Source organism: Archocentrus centrarchus, chromosome 15 (assembly GCF_007364275.1).
Source record: "Archocentrus centrarchus isolate MPI-CPG fArcCen1 chromosome 15, fArcCen1, whole genome shotgun sequence".
Taxonomy (NCBI): Eukaryota; Metazoa; Chordata; class Actinopteri; order Cichliformes; family Cichlidae; genus Archocentrus; species Archocentrus centrarchus.
In genome coordinates, this window is record NC_044360.1 from 7434130 (window position 1) to 7451830 (window position 17701).

Consider the following 17701-nt stretch of genomic DNA (forward strand, 5'->3'; position numbering starts at 1 on the left):
CCACCCTCTCACAACCATTACTCTAATAATTAGTGCCTCTGAGGCTTTGAATGGAGCACAGCGGGAGGTGAGTGGGTGTGTGTATACCTGGGTGTGTGTATATTTCAGTATGTGTCATCATGTATGTGAATGTGTGTGCGTAAATGTGAGTGGATGTACAGAAAGTGTTTGTTTGTCTATAAGAGGAGGGAAAAAAAGTCTGTAATTGCAAATGTACGCATTTGAGAACAAGTGTGTGTGTGTGTGTGTGTGTGTGTATGTACTATGGGGGCTTTATCAAGTGTCTAGAGACCCCGGGCGGAAGTGGGGAGGGCGGTGTTATGAACAAATAATTGATACAGAAAGAAAGAAATAATTAGCAGATTTGGGCCGGTGTCCACAGCCCCTTATTCTCTCCTGCCAGGTCTGCAGAGCGAGGGAGCACAGCGCGAGGGGGGCGGTACTCCCTGGAGGAACTCGCAATGGAGGGAAAAACACTGATGGATGCTCTTAAGGGAAGGCCCCTGGACACATGCAGCACAAAAGGATTTGTCCGCAATTAGCTAGCAGAGTCGCCTCGCTCACCTGTGGCACCTGTTTTGTGTGTCTTAGTCGGTGCGTGTGCGCGAGAGTGTTTGCGTGACAAAGTGGCGAGGAAAGCGTAGCTGGTAGATGCATATGGGGTGAGCAGGTGTAACAGCAGCGTCTGTGCTGTAAGAGCGAGAGTGCGAGGTATAGACGTCTTTGTGGTTTTTAAAATGGTGAACATTTAAATGCAAATGCGTCCACATTTGTTTGTTTGTTGCTGTGGGCAGAGAGAGGTAGCCAGGCATGATGTTTGTGTCTGTAAATCTGCTTAAAGCACAGTGAACCTCTGGAATATATAAATCACATAAAAACCATAATTTCTTTCAGCAAATTCAAAAATAAGAAATACACTTGAAAGCCCTTTGTTTACTGCTACAATGGGCATGCCAGTTGCAACAGCACTAATTAGCATCAGCAGCACCAAAGTAACCAAAACAGCAGTCAAAAATGTCTTCTATTTATTGTACGCTAAAGGCTTAAAATAAACTGTCCTCAGACCAGGGCTGACAAACTCAGCATCACTGAGGGCCACACTGGTGACTCAGAGGCACATTAAGGACCACATGAATATAGCATTGACATGCTTTCATTTAATGTAAAATGCATATTTCATATAGCCTTCTCACGTACAATTTGGTCAACACAAAGCCCTGATCCAGTCAACAAAAAGTCAACATAAAAGCTGATTATCCATCATACTATTTGGCCAAGCAATGACACATGATGACACATAAAACCAGAAACACACAGCTACTATCACTACACTTAAAATACTCCAAAACGCTCCCCTTTGAGTATAAATAACTATCTACACATTCAATATACTATACATTTATAAACCTAATGAGCCTGAGATGTTTTGAGAAAATTGAGTGCAATTTCAACAATACATCAGCAAGTCTTACAGAAATAAATGCATAAAATTGCAAGTTACTGGCAGCTCATTACTTAGTCCTTGTCCTACAATTAAACTGAAATTTAATGTTAACTCACAGAAAATGTCCTATTTTTAATATGGACCAGTTTTTTTTGTTTGTTGGTTTTTTTTAACACTAGACCCAATGCAAAAAACAAAAGGAGATTATCTGATATTTTCTCACTTTTTGTCATTTAATTGTTTATCTCTTACTTATTTTGTGTAGTATGGCAGTTGATGGATGATGTTTTGTTTGTAAGAAGGCTGTAAAACTGGAAACTTCTGGCTCGGATTATGACAGCTTTGTTCAAAGATCCTCAGTAATATAGATTACCTATACCATACAGCCCAAGCTTGTGCCATGATGACACCCCCCCCAAAAAAAAAAAATCCTCAGCTCTTTCCTCTGATATGATGAAACTTGCCATTACACTTTCATCTTATGATATTTTGTTCGATGAAACATTCAGTTCAATGACGTTTTGTTTGTTTTCATGGCTCCATATCTCTGCTGGTGTACAATTTCAAAAACCACAGCAGAAAGTTTTTTCTTTGAAAACAGAAAACATCGTGTGGATCTCCCTTCATACTCAGTAAAGAAGTACTTACTCCCCCATCTCAAACTTGCCAGGCCAAAACTGAGACCCTGAACTGATATATGGGCTGGATTAAAATTTGCAACGAGCCGGATTTTTGTCGGAGGTTTGTCATGTGAAGCAGCCTGATTTTAAAGTGGAACTTTATGATTATGTGTACTTATGAAGCTAAAGGTTTGTGAGTAATGGACATTTTGGCCTGTCCTCACTTTCTGACTCACTTTCTTCAAAGCGCTGTTTGATTTTTTAGTGTTATGGTTAGGTTAGGTATGGTAAGGGGTAAAGAATTCATTACATCAGAGTGTTTCTGTAACTAACCATCAGTCACGGTGCTGGCTGGTAGTCGGCCCACTAACGTACGGTCAATACACACTTGTTCGAGCTGAGGTCCTTGAAGAGTCAGGGTCACCAGCACTCCACTGCTCAGCATCACCTGCAGGATATCACACACAAAAACAAAAATCTTAAAATGCTTACAGCTGACAGAGATGCACTCATTTAAGTCTTCCATTCAAAATTGTGTGACTTCTTCCTTCCACAAAACAATGCACGTAAGACAAGAGTCGGATCACGAGAACGATCATGTACGAGGTGTTTATCTGTGAGTAGGAAGTGTAACATCACAACTAAAATCCAGAGCTCATTCAACAGGAAACTTTGGCAATAAGTTTGATGTGAAAACTTGACACATGTATTGCATACAACAACAACAACAACAACAACAAGTATGGACTTCCAGTGATGTAGGAGACATCACATATGAAACAGTTCAACTTCTGAAATTAGGACGTGACCAGGTTTTTAGTGGCATGACTGCATTTTCATCCCTTGCACTCCGTCCCAAATATTTAAACAATGCCCCACATTTTGACTGGCTCTATTTAACAAAAGTGAAGACATGTCTCACAAGAAATCTCTCTCCAAAAGAGATGTGTAGCTCTATGAATGTGTTTACTCTTTAAATTAGCATTAGAAATATAGCCCACACCAACATATTCTTTGCCCCACATTCGCTTTGCTGAGGTTTGGTCACTCTACTTCAACCATGTCTAAGGTGAGAGAAAATCATTAAAAGGAAACCATTATTATTATTGTTTATAAATCAAGAGTCCTAAAGATGAATTTGCGTGCTAGATAGTGAAGAAATTGTGATTTTTCTGATGATTTAAATAAAATTAAAACTGACCTGCTTTTAATACAAAAACAAAGATTTGCCACTTAAAGAAATGATTCTGCGCAGGGATGAGATGTTAAACAAATTCACATATTATCAACATTTAATAACAGGAAACCTGCGTTTATCAGGATATGCAACATGCAAATCAGCCTTAGGGATAAAAAAATAATGTTATAGTTATGATGACTTTGTTTGAGATGACCTAGTAAGTGGTAGTATAATCCTGAGAAACTCTTTATTTGATACTTCACCCACAAAGATGTGGCTGTGTGTGTGTGTGTGTGTGTGTGTGTGTGTCTGTGTCTACTTGCACACAGTAGGTGTTAGGCTGAAGAGGGTGTGTACCTGGCAGCACTGCTTGTTTCTCCATCTGGTGTGAATGCAGGTGTTGGTCTGCAATAGTTCCTGAATGAGCACGATGGACAAACGGAGAGAAAGACAAAGAGACAGAGGTGAACCAAGTAACAACAAATGTGAGGCAGTCTGGATGCTGAGGGCAAGCAAGTGGTTTAGACATGTAAACACTGGGAAACAGAACTGCAAATAATGTCTGTGAAAGTGCCTGAAGTCACAATTCACTAAGTTTCTAATGCATGAGTTGTCTTGGTAGCACACAGTACCAGGCAACTGCCACCACAGGAGGTCACTGCAGCAGTTCCTGCTCATGAAGAGGTGGAAGAGAGTTGAGAATGGGGTGCAGGTAACAACTGTTCGTGTGTGTGTGTGTGTGTGTGTGTGTGTGTGTGTGTGTGTGTGTAAGGTCAGTCATTCCTGCCACATTCCAAACCCAGCTGGGGTGATTGGATGGGAGGAGAGAGGGACAGAGACGGAGGCGGAGGGTGGGATGTGGAGGTGAGCTGGGGTGTTTCTAGTTTCAGACAATGGTTACGGGTGAGAGGAGGGAGGTGGATGGGTGGGGGAAAGTGTGCGTGCGTGCGTGTGTGTGTGTGTGTGTGTGTGTGTGTGTGTGTGTGTGTGTGTGTGTGTGTGTGTGTGTGTGTGTGTGTGTGTGTGTGTGTGTGTGTGTGTGTAACAGCCACAGACAGGTTCCAGCAAACAAAGCTAGGTCTGTACTGCTACAAGTACAGAGGGGAGTGAGGGAAGGAGGAGAAAGAGAAGGAGGGAGAAAAGGAGGGATGAGGGGGCAGCCTGCAGCCCCCTGATCCCGTCAAATATCCCCCTCGATGACAGAGCTCAGCCGAAAGAGAGGTGATGAGAGAGAAGAGGGAGAGAGGAGAACAAACGGGAACGACAGGGAGAGTGAAGGGAGAGGGAAAAGAGAGAATGCCCCTATTTGTTAATCAATCGGCCGTTTCGGAAAGGGAAAACTCCAAAAATCCCCAGGGGGAGGAAGAAGATGAGGGGGCATCCAGGAGGGATGGTGGTGATGGTGGTGGCAGGGGGCACTGAAAAGAGGAGGCGGATACCTCCAACTCCTTCAGCGAATCGCGTAGCTTTTCTGGTCGGCGTTTCCTGGGGGTCCACGAATAGCCTCGAGCTACAGAGGAAAAAACAAAAAAAACACAAGAGCTGGGAGATCATGTGACTCAACTTTTTAACACAGACATGGAAATTTTTTAAAAAGGGAACTCATGGGAATTGAGAAGAATGTGGCACCAAAAACCCGGAAAGGATAAAAGTTAATATCTTGGTTGAGATCTGAGTGTGAGAAGGGATGACATGAGGAATGAGGGCCAGGTGGAATAAAGACATGCAGGTAGATGAGGCAGGCAGTCCGCATACCAGTAAATGTGTTTGTGAATGCATGCAGAAAGACTGTTACATTATTCCAAGACAAACAATTAATGTTTTAGTTCAACAACAGAAAAAAGTATTAAGAAAATGAACGACTAAACTAATTTTTCTATCAGAAAGACCAAACAAGTTCTGCTTGTTGGTTTTTTTTCTGTGTTAGGCAGTTTTGGACTGTCAACTGGATAAAATAAACACCATGAGAATTGAACACTGCCAATCCCTTCATTTCTCTACATTTGAAGTCCAAGAACTGAAGCAGTTAACACTGATGTAAACCTCCCAAGATCTCAGCCAGACCTCAAACCTATTTAAATAACAAAACATGGGATAACTACACTTTAGCTTCATTACAGTTAAAGGCATAAATAGTTAAGGCAGGGAGTCTGTGTTGCACTTAACACATGAGTGGTGTAATACACAGTATAGTAAATGTATTTTATGCAACTCCAATTTTTAAAAAAAATGGTTTAAAATGTTAAATCCCTGCACTGTTTTGTCAGTATTATATTAAGTGTGGCTATAGGTGCATATGTTTAATAAGAATTATACATTTATTGTAATTTCGTTGATTCACTCTAATAAAAATATATAAAAAAAAAAAAAAAAAGTTAAATCCCTGCACATGGCATAGCTAATAGACAAAGCAAGTTTGCATCTCTTCAGTTCTGTAAAATCCAAAATGGCACAAAGTTACAGTAAAATTATGATCAAAGCTGTATTCAGTTTTAAGTTCTGTGGGTAACGAGATGCCAACTGGAGACTCATGCAACTTATTAAAAAAAAAAAAAAAGACATCTCTATTAATGTTTGCACTGTTTTAAAAATACAGATGTACAAGAAAAGAAGGAAAAATCAACAATAACAATGAATAAACACATGGGAATTTATCATGTAAGTTAAAATGGCATTTGCTCAAATCACTGTAATGACTTATGCTAATAACACATTCACAAATCCTTCAGCATTTACTGTGGAGCAGATGTGTGGTGGTTAGCACAGTGGCTCACAGCTACAGTAGAAAGTTTCTGGTTTGAGTCAGTTGGGGCCTTTCTGTGTGGAGTTTTACATGTTCTCAATGCCTGCAGCTTCCCCATACAGTCCAAAAACATCCAGGTTCACTGTAATCCTGAATTGGCTATAGTTGTGGCGCTTAACGGCACAGAATTAAGTGCTTTATTGTACATGTGAGAAAGGTACTATAAAAGTGACATACAGTGAAAAGCACTTTGATTCATCAGTAAGACTAGAAAAGGCCGCCAAAACACTAGTTGACAGTGGAGATCCATTCTCTTTCAGTCAATCAGAGAAATGGCAGCAGAAGAAGCAGCCAATAATGCACAGGTGGAAACACCAGTACTGAACGGGACAATCACATAAAAAGCTGCCAAACCAAACATGCAGAGTTACGCACTATGGTGACCCCTTGTGAATATGGGAGGAACAATATGTATGTTTAAATGCTAACAAATTAAAAAGGTTCATTTACTGATTAGTAATTCCCAGAATTAGTGCCAGTACCATACTGCACATGAATGTTTGGGGGGGGGGGGGCTTTGACATCACATTTTAGCACACTGGGTACCCTCAAGCAGCATAAAGTATTTTAACTGAAACCTTTTCCTAAACCTAACCGAGTAAGTGGTGAACGGACTGTTCGGTGTTTTTTTACTCTATACTTTTAAACACCTACGCACACACACTCACACTGTGATGATGCTCTGGGGTCATTTTGGGGGTTAGCATCTTGCCCAAGGACACTTGGACATGTAGACAGGAAGTCGGGGATGAAACCACCAACCTTCTGACTACTAGATGACCAATTCTACTTCATGAGTCATAGGTACGCCCTAAAACTACTACTCAGCAGAGACCTTTGACAGCTGGGACAGGCTCCAGCCCCCCCCCGCGCAATCCTGAGATGGATAAGTGGAAGAAAATGGAGTAAGCATTGCTTACTTGGACTATCAGCAGAAATGTGACTTGTTTACACTTTAATTTATAAATAAAAATATTCTACTGAAAGCAAAACGTCCCTTCAAAGCACACAAACCGATCCTTGAGGAGAAGCACGGACTTCTGGTGCTCTTAACTTATCTCCTAAATGCAACCTCGCAGTTAGCAGCACATATCTCAACATGTACCACACTTAGGTCCCCCTCATTTTAATTTCCCAGCCCCCCCCCCATGGCTTGTGGTTAAACAGAGGGAAGGAGGGATATGGAGAAGAAAAAAACCAAAACAAGCTAACTGAATTTGTGCATCTGCCCACACATATACATGAAGTTCAGTTGGGGGGGTGTGGGGGGGGGGTGAAGGAGTGCTGTTTCCAATGTGGTGCAATCACTTGCCTATCTGTGTATTTTACAGCCTCTCTTTTCATCTTTATAGAAACGAACCATTAAGGAGTGGGGTTCTCTATTAAGAATAAGTGGGAAGAGGAGGTAAACAGATGCATGCAAATGAGGGAGGGTGGGTGAAGGGGCGGGGGGGTCAGGAGAGAGAGGGGAGAGAGGGGGGAGGGAGAGGAGGCAGGGGGATGAGTGTTCGTCTCCTGATAAGGGTGTTTGTATTCCAGTACTGGGTGAAATGCAGAGAGAGTGTGAGGGGAAGAGAGGGTGGGAGAGAACAGAGGAAAACAGGACAGCTGACTGACTATTGCATGACTATGATTTTTTTAAAGATGGTCATCCACTGGTGAGATGACCAGGGCTCAAATACACAGACAACTGTCGTAGTCACTCTTTGGAAACTGCTGGAAAACTTACCTTCACAAAACTGGAGTTTGTCATTGTAGTAGTGATGCTCCTGGGAAATGGCTGGGAACAATAAAGAAGTCATATTAAGGGAATATATAGCGTATATGAAAAACAGCACAATATTCGGGATCATATAAAAATACTATCTGGTTTTACTGTACAATGGAGATAAAAACAGAAAACTAAGCTGGAGCTCAAACATCCCCTTAGCTCCAAGGGGTCACGTTGGCAAAGTACAACCCACAACCGTGCCTTACAGCCTGGCCGCCCTGAGCAAGAGAGTGGCCAGTCTGGTGGCTGGCCCTCTCTGGCAGGCAGAAGCGCCTCCAGGATTAGTAGTATTAATCAGATAAGGGGGTGAAGGGCTAGACAGGCCTAGACATGGGCACCTGCTCTGGGGCTATGGGGCATGCATGGGGTGGGGGTTGGGGGTCTGGCTGCTGGGGACCCCCAGAGCCGCTCCAGTGAGCCTGGGCCTCCCTCTAGTGGGGAGAGATGGAAGCAACAAAGGGAAACACAAAGAAATACACACAAAAATAGATTTTAATGATGCTTGTAGCTAAAGTGACCAAGCAGTGAAGTATCACAGACATGCAAAGATTGTTTTCTCACTTGTAGCATGGTACAAATATGAATGTTGCCTAATTGACCAAGAAAGAAAAACTTTACACACATGCAAAGTTGCTTTTCTCAACTTTGTAACTATATATGATAGGGTTCTGCATAAACACTGTCAAATTTGATCAAAACATGACCCACATGTTCTGATAAAGCAGAATATCTTAAAGTTATTTTCAACTTGACTGTTGCTCATTTGGTCTAATACGAGCATTCAATGTTAAAGAGAAACATTAAAAATCCAAGCCAAAGTTTAAAGAGGTTTTGTAGTGCTATAGAGCCTGCAGGGATCTTTGCATAACAAGGTACTATATACTGAGATAATATATTTTTTTTAAATTAGTTCTTCAAAGTTTGGCTGAGGACAAACTCATATTTTGTCTCATTTGTATAAGCTGAATGCCACAGAGCCCATAGAAAAAAAAATATGTTCAAATTCTATTGTAATCCAATGTAATCTACTGTATATGCAGTCAAATCATGACCCAAGCTATCGTTACACCACTGTGTGAAAATGTTGTGATACTTTTGGATTGTGCATCTTCTCCCCTCCTCCTCCTTCCGCTGCTTCCCCACTCCTCCCGCCACTCTGATATCAAGCCACACTTTAGTAATCCTCCAAATGAAAGGATTTGGAGCAAGAGCATCGTCTCTCCACTGAAGATTGGAATGAAAGAGAAGGCAGCTTCTCAGATGAGAGAGAAGGGAGAGAACCCCATGATGAGAGCGAGAGGGAGAAGGAGAGGACGGGCAAGACAGGGAGACTTACTGAACACAAAAAAACTGAAAACGAAAAAACTGAGACAAAGAGGAGGAAATTCGTGAAAGAGGGGCAGAAACATATAGTATCACACAGTCACAGATCAAAGGAAAACATACAGAACTGATCAAACAAAGATATTTATATCTTATTTGAGGAAATGCTGATCAGCCAAAACATTAAAACCCATGAGCCTGATATTGTGCAGGCCCCTCTTGTGACACCGAAACAGCTTTGAATTGTTAGGGGATGGACCAGGATCTGTGGGGGTGTCTTGTGGTGTCTGGCACTGGGACATTGGCAGTGGATCTGTTGGGTCTTGTGGGTTACAGTGTGGAGCCTCTGTGGATCAGGCTTGTTCTGGCGTATCTTGTGGATGCCCCACTGAATAGAGATCTGGGGAGTTTGGAGCACAGGTCAACCTGTCCTGTCTGTCGGACTGTTCCTGAGCATTTCTTTTTCTTATTTTCTTTTTTTTTGAAGTATATGTGAGTGCAGTGACAGATAGGAATGCATACTGAAACACTGCTTAACAGTAGTAGTTAAAAGTAATCTTTAATATGTATTTTTTACTTTTGTGCATATTACCAGCATTTTATATTCTTTTATCTTTACATAGTGCTAAAATTTTGAACAGCAATGAAGTCACTCTTGCCATGTGTTTTAACTGGAATGCTGAAATATGAAAAAAAAAAAAATAACAGTTTAACTCCAACATGTGAGTACCAAAAACTGCAGTTTCTTTAGTGGCCACTTGAGGCTTGTCTCCAAAAGCTCCCACAGACTTCCAGCATTAAAATATCCAATTTAGTAGCTTAATTAAACATGCATGGTACAAAAACACAGTTCCCACTTTATCACAAATGTAGAGTTCATTTATTAATTACTCCTTGTTTTAAATGAACTTAGGCATAAATTTAGAGGGCATGGCCACGTTGACTGCCAGCTGCAACTAACTGTGTCTGCCTCCACCTGTCTTCAAGGCTTCACCTAATTGAATGCACAGAAATTGACCTGAAACATTTCTGTGGTGCCTTTTGAAACATTTGCAATATAATTACATGCCAAATAATATGACTTGCTCTTTGGTTAATTGTTTTAACAGACTCTCCATGAAGATTGAGTAAAATTCTAGTGTTTTATTTGTATTTTACTTGGCACTAATTAGCAGCTACAGCTGTATGTGTGGCTATGAATTGCCCCCTTATGGTGCTTGCTAAACAAGCTTGCTAGTGTTGGCTAATAACATAGTACCTCCATCCTCTCATCCAAATATGGCTACTTCTCGCTCCAAAAAACAAGAGGGCAGCTGCCCAAACACTAATGGAGAGGCTTAAAAATAGAGCCTCGCAAAGCAGCGGCTGATGTCGTGATGGCTGTGCCCACCTGATATATATACAGTCTATGGGAAAAACAAAAACAAAACCTATTCAGCAGATTCTTCAAGGTAGACAAATATAGACACATTGTGTAGCATGTAGAAACCTTGCAAGGGCCACTTAATGTGAATGTGCTTGAATTTTCAATAAATAAATAAAATAATCTAAATAAATGAATAAAAATATTGCTCACACACACATGAACACACAGTAGAAAAAAATAAATAAATAAAAAAAAAAAAAAAAGGAGGAGAAACCTGAAGGATAAGGAAACACATCCCCAGGCTGCGAGGACGGTGGGAGAGCGATTTCAGCACTTCCTGATGGTAAGGGAAGCCTCCTGGCCCGAGGCAATATGAAGCTGGACTGCATGGGGCCCCTTGCTATGTGATCCAGGAGAAAGTCAACAGCTTAGTTTTCCTATCACTATGTGGCAGGACCCCGGGTCAACAGGAACACAGGGAGTGTAAGAGATAGAACCACAGAGGCCTAATAAAATTTTAGAGTGTGTGGTATATACATGTGTATATAAGGTTTTAGGGTGTAAATCCTACATACTAATAGCCTCTGTGTGGACACGTCAATGTGTGTAGGACACTGAAATACACAGGACCAATAATCTGTGTGTCAGGAGGAAGCAAAAAGCCCTTCTTTATATATATAAGGAAATCACATACATTCCAAAAACAATACAAATGCAACTTATCTTAAACGCAAACAGACATCCAATATAAACACTATTTACCTGGCTCTCCTTTATCATAGTACTGATAGGTGCCAATATCTGTATCTGTGGGGTGAGAGAGAGAGAGAGAGAGAGAGAGAGAGAGAGAGAGAGAGAGAGAGAGAGAGAGAGAGAGAGAGAGAGAGAGAGAGCGAGATGAACATCTAGCTGTCAGGGAAAAGCAGAAGACAGATCAGCAATTTCGCACCATGGGATAAACAATCGCTATCAGCCAGTGGCCTGTCCCGTCTGCCAGCACCACAGTTTAGATAAGACCCTGTGAGAAGGGAGGAGGAGGTAGGAGGGTGGGCTTGGGGGTGCCCGAGCCAATATAGAAGGGGGGCTGAGGGGTATTAATAAAGACAGGAGTGTGCCTTCACCCATCCCACCTGAGGGACAAACACTGATTTACACACATGCAACATATACATTTATTTTTTAAAAAAAAAAGGAGATACAGAGTCTGTGGACAGCGACAGAAACGTATGACCGACATACACATGGCATGCAACAAGCACAAACACACACAGACACACACTGATAGATTTACACACATACGCGCACAAACTGCTGAGTTGAGACTTTTTCTGTTATTGAGTGTTATTCCTGCAGGCCCCAAAACTATAAGCAGCCAGTCTCGGATTTGCACAACACATCGTTTCTTTATCGCTCCACTACTCTTGCTGCCTCTGCTGCTGCTCCTGAGGCCAGGTCACACTAATACAACAGGAGAGCTGATGGCAGACACACAAACACACATAGGCAAACACATATACCACATATACCATATGGGAAAACATGCACTCAGTGCTCGGCAAATTAGTTATTTTGGAAATTAGGATAGATTTTTGTAAATGCATGCTCATTGAAAACACTACCTTTAAGGTAGGTGTGTGTGTGTGTGTGTGTGTGTGTGTGTGTGTGTGTGTGTGTGTGTGTGTGTGTGTGTGTGTGTGTGTGTGTGTGTGTGTGTGTGTGTGTGCGCGTGTGTGTGGCTTAGTGTTGATTTTTGACAAAATAATCTATATTAAACAGTGACTAAGATGACCTTAGACAAGTTGCATTAAATCACGTGGATCTAAATTAAGCATTGTCATTGTGAAACGTCCTTGTAGTGACAAGTTTAAAGACTTTCCATAAAAAGAAAAACTTGATGTAATCCATTTGCCTGAATTATCAAAAATTCTTAACTAAACTTTGAGCAACATATAAGGAAGTATCATGGGTAATGAATGATTTATACTTCTGCGTTGAATCTATGCAGAGCATATGATGTAGCCTACGTGGCTGCTGTTACTTCCTCTACTGTTTTCCTCTACTCTTGGATCGGTATGATGTCAAAAGAGAGTATACCGTTCTTCATATGTTCATTTCAGGCAAACAGTTCTGGTTATGTGGTTATGAGGAAGGCCCACCCACCAGCTGTTCGGGATAGGGTTACCGGGGCCGCACCCTGGAGCCAGGCCTGGTGAGCCTGGATGCTCGAGTCCGATGGGGACCAGCCAAGCGCAGCCCAAAGAGGAGACACAGACCTGCCCTCCTGTAGGCCAACATCCACAGGAGGTGCTGTAGGGGTCGGGTGCACTGTGTGCTGGGTGGTGGCCAAGGGAGGCTATCGAGGTTGGCCATTGGGACATGGAACGTCACCTCTCTGGTGGGGAAGGAGCCTGAGCTAGTGGACAAGATTAACCCCTTAACTGGCAGCAAATAAAATCACCTGAAACAACTACATAACACCCTCTGGTTATTATTGGCTCTGAACAACCCATTTCATAGCCTATTAATGGGCTGCGTCTGGTCCGCGGGCCGAATGAAGTGCATTTATATGGCAGGCTAGACCCGCCCATTTTGACTGACACCTCATTCGGCCAATCATGTTAAGAAATGGGTTTCCCAGAGCCAATAATACTCAGAGGGCGTCACGTAGCTTTGTCAGGTGATTTGGTGCAGCCAGTTACATGATTGGCCGAATGACGTGTCAATAAAAATGGGAGGGTCTAGCCTGCCATATAAAAGGGACTACAAACGGCCCGTCACCGGGCCCTTGCCAGTTAAGGGGTTAAGAGATACCAGCTAGATAGAGTTGGGCTCACCTCAAGGCATGGCTTGAGCTCTGCTATCAGTCTCTTGGAGAGGGGTTGGACTCTGTTCCAGTCTGGAGTTGTCCCTGGTGAGAGGCGGTGGGCTGGGGTGGGCATCCTTGTATCCCGTCGGCTTGCTGCCTGTACTTTGGAGTTTTTAAATCCGTGGATGAGAGGCTTGTTTCTCTGCACTTTTGGGCCAGGGAAAGGGTCCACACTGTCCTTTGCACTTAAGTGCCAAACAACAGTTCAGAGTACCCAGCCTTCTTGGAGTCAACGGGTGTGGTGCTTGAGTGGTAACTCTTTCATCTTACTGGGAGAATTCAACAGTCATGTGGGCAATGACAGTGAGAGCTGGAGGGGTGTTATTGGGAGGAAGAGCCTGACTGATCTGAACATGAGTGGTGTTCTGTTAATGGACTTCTGGGCTAACCACAGTTTGTCCATAATTAACATCACGCTTGAACATAAAGATCTTAAAAACACAAGATCTTAAACTCCCACCTCAGAACTTTGACAGCATTCCGAAGGAGGTTGGGGACATTGAGTCCAAGTGGACCATTTTCTGCACCTCCATTGTTGAGGCGATTACACGACGCTGCAGCTATAAGGTGGTTGGTCCCTGTTGTGGTAATCCCCAAACCAGATGTTGGACACCTGAGATGAATGCAGCCATTAAGCTGAATGAGTCCTATCGGGCTTGGCTAGCCTGAGGGTGGCTAATGGGTACCTGTGGGCCAAGCAGAACGCGGCTCGGGTGGCGGCCGAAGCAAGTGTGGGAGGAGTTTAGGCTAGGAAAAAGAATTTCCGATTGCTTTGAAGCAATTCTGGCAAACAGTCAGGCAACTCAGGAGGGGGAAGCAGTGCTCTGCTCACACAGTGTACAGTGCGGGTGGGGCGCTGCTGACATCAACTGAAAACATAGTTAGGCTGTGGAAGGAATACTTTGAGGACCTCCTTAATCCCACTGACAAGTCTTCTGTAGAGGAAGCAGAGTCTGGGGACAAGGGGGATAGCTTGCCCCTCATTGGGGGCAAGGTCACTGAGGTAGTTCAACAACTCCTTGGTGGAAGGGCCCCTGGGGTGGATGAGATTTGCCCTGAGTTCCTGAAGGTACTGGACGTTGTAGGGCTTTCTTGGTTAACATCCCTCTGCAACGTCGCGTGGAAATCTGGGGGTGGGGGGTGCCTCCAGAGTGGCAGGCTGGGGTGGTGGTTCCCATCTTTAAGAATGGGTACTGGAGGATGTGTTATAGTGGGAAATCACACTCCGCAACCTCCCTGGGAAGGTCTATGCCAGGGTGCTGGAAAAAAGTTTGTCCATTAGCTGAACTTCAGATTCAGGAGGAACAATGCAGTTTGCATCCTGGTTGCGGAACGCTGGACCAGCTCTTTATCCTCTCAAGGCTATTGAAGTGTGCATGGAAGTTTGCCCATCTAATCGACATGTGTGCTGTGTTTAATGTCCTCATTTGGCAGTCTCTGGATCAAATCAGCATCTTCATTTAAAATCTTACACCATCTTCTGTTGAAGTCTCCCTGTGCAACAGGAGGTGAGCTGTGCAATGCTGTGAGCAGCTATTAAAAATGTGATTAACACATGCAGAACAGACACACAACATTTCCTAGCACTGTATTGCCTTTATGAGTTCTATACTTTTGTTTTTGGTGTAGGCATATATGATGTAAGTAAGGTGGTGATAGGGAGCGTCACACCTCAGCAACCAGGCCTCTTCCCTCAGATGTATCCATCCACATTTTTCTCAGATAGCAGAAAACACACACAGTGTCAAGAAAAAAATAAACAAATAAGGATATGTCACTGTCACCTATGATAAACACCCTCTCGTACCTTCCCGTGTACACATACAGTCACACATACACACACACAGCCTCCGAGAGACACTATCTTTGCCTCAAGCTCAGCAGACTGTGAAAGACAAGACAGAATGGAAGGGAAGAGAAAACAAGAAAATGGAGAAACAAGATGGACTGATAGGTGAAGAGTAGGGTACCTCACAAAAACTGCCAGAAAAGTCAAACTTAGACCACACTTGGCCCAACAAGGCAGTTTCTCAAAGCACACATGACGACAACAATGGTGTGCAGGTCATTTACAGGTCTTGGCGAGCACTGATTGGAGAAAGCTTCCCACAGACAAAAGACTTTTTAATTAGCTTTTGTTCCATTTAAAAAAAACATTTATTTTTCATTTTAAACTCGTGAAAGTAGTGGGGAAAGGCATTTTAGAAAAATGGTTAGACATGAGGTTATAAAGTGGATCAAATGTTTAATTTTTCCCAACAAATGTGGGATCCTTAGTTGACACACAGATGACTTACTGGTTTCTTAAACTGCTTACACTACAAAGAATTTAAGGTATAATGCAATAAACACTGAAAGCACGAGAAAGTGCAAACAGATAAGGTGAGAACTGATGTCGAGTGAAAGTCAGATTGTTGAAGCAGATCTAAGTAAGGTGAGAAGAACGTGTGAAAACACAGCGAGTGATGACAGAAAGGGCCAGAAAAAAAGGCAAAGGGAAAAAGAAGCAAGGAGGGAATCTATGAGGAGTGTGGGCGGTTGAACATGTTGATAAGTTGTACCTTTAACTTCGAGTGAGCCCTTGGTGGACCACAAGTGTAGCTCAGCCAGGCAGAACGCCATCTGATGGAGGTGGGTAACCAGAATCTGTGGAGAGGGACGAATGAGAGAAAGAACAAATGAAAGACGAAGAAGGGGCAGACCAAATATGACCGCAGATGAATATCTTGATGAGACAACATAATAGACTGGCCTATTTATGTCAAAGGGTCAAGTGAAGCATTGCGTGTAGGCACATGGACTCACAAACACATAAACGCACTTTCATGATAACAGAGATGAGGTAGTATCCTTTACTTCAAGTTTTTATTATAGACCGTAGAAAAAGAGGCAAGCACATGACGAGGAGAGGTAGTACACTTTGTATTTAGAGAAAGAGATACAGGAGTTCATTTTTCACTTCCAGCATAAAGAGCAAGTAAACTTATATCAGCAGGCTACCAATACATTTAGATCGAGAAATGAATAATTAGTAGATAAATTAGTAGACATAAATGAACAGATATGAGTTCAACAGTTATATTGCAAATTGTATTGCGTAATAAAACTTGCCTGGTTATTTATTTATGTGCAAAAATGGTTAAAATTAGGGAACTGTCAGCTATTAAGATGCAAACTCAACAGCTGCACAGAATAACCAGAATGTCAGTGATGTAGTAGCTCCTCCCCATCACAATTCACAGGTTTTTACCAGTTTGGGTTAAAACTAATTAGGTGATCAATGTGCAATTTTTTCTAAAATCTGACCAGTACCCTAGGATATGAAGTAATTCTTGTGAAAATGGAAAAGTGCCTGTAAACTTGACCTGGAGCACAATTTAAGTGAAGACCCATTAAGTGATCACTGTGCACTGGTTTGATTGAATTCTGCTGTAGGAGGAGTAGTGATTCTTGTTAATTGTGGACGAACGGATGGAAATGACAAAAGCTCATTGTTCCTTCAGCTCAACGAGCTAAAAATATATACAAATCCTGGTGTACGTATGCTTGTAATGTGCTTGTGAAGATAAATTCTGATAATTTGAGTCAATCTGCATTTTTTTTTAACCTACCATTTTGTATTTGTTTTTAAATAACGTGTCAAGACAAAAGTGGCGAGAGAAAAAGAAAAAAACCTAAGCTTTAGTGGTGTGCAGTAAAAATATTATTCAACAACAAGGTTAACATGTAAGAAGAGGATGTAATGACATCTGACAGCACTGCTGACTTATTAGTCAATTATCAGGCATAGAAGTCTTATTTAAACAACATAACAAATACCTGGTTGCAAGACAACACTTTTCTATAGGCAAAACCTCCTGTTACAGTTATCTATACTAGTAATTCAGGTGTAAATAATTAATGCCAACATACCCCAAAAAACAAACAAAGAAAAAAAACACAGACGCATGCATAAACTCAGACTGACACCGAAACAAGGTGACAAGCAACGATGCTCGCACTTTTCACACATCAGTCGTGTAGTGATGGACGAACACTTTGGGGCTGACAGTTCAGACGAAGCAGGCAGCATTTCCCATTTCAGCTAATAAACACAGGCTTTCCCCTCCTTCTTTATTACACACTTTATTCTCCAGGCAGTTCCCATCACCCCCTGAAGGGTTAAACTGTGGCTCCTTTTGTCCACTTTGTTTGGTTTCCTCCTGTACGACTGATATTGTGTGTTTTGCTGACTGTATAAACAATATCCCGGCTGCGTTTTTTTTGAACAACTTGTGATGTTTCTGTAATAAAAATATTTCTTAGTGGAATAATAAAATATCACAAGT

The 17701-nt window shown here is 42.3% G+C and overlaps 1 protein-coding gene across 6 annotated transcripts in view; it reads right to left on the reverse strand.

The window, feature by feature from the left end:
• The window catches only part of wdpcp (WD repeat containing planar cell polarity effector), a 94792-nt gene that overhangs the window by 51504 nt on the left and 25587 nt on the right, over window positions 1-17701 (reverse strand). For 4 of the 6 annotated variants that reach the window (XM_030748039.1, XM_030748035.1, XM_030748036.1 and 1 more), the window contains exons 2-7: window positions 15935-16019; window positions 11270-11314; window positions 7777-7827; window positions 4684-4754; window positions 3602-3661; window positions 2398-2512 (exon numbers count right to left, since the gene is read on the reverse strand). In XM_030748039.1, coding sequence (XP_030603899.1) covers window positions 2398-2512; window positions 3602-3661; window positions 4684-4754; window positions 7777-7827; window positions 11270-11314; window positions 15935-15995 — 403 coding nt within the window. In that variant the 5' untranslated portion in view covers window positions 15996-16019. The remainder of the gene's footprint in view (window positions 1-2397; window positions 2513-3601; window positions 3662-4683; window positions 4755-7776; window positions 7828-11269; window positions 11315-15934; window positions 16020-17701) is intronic. The other 2 variants (XM_030748037.1, XM_030748038.1) reach the window with 2 other exon arrangements.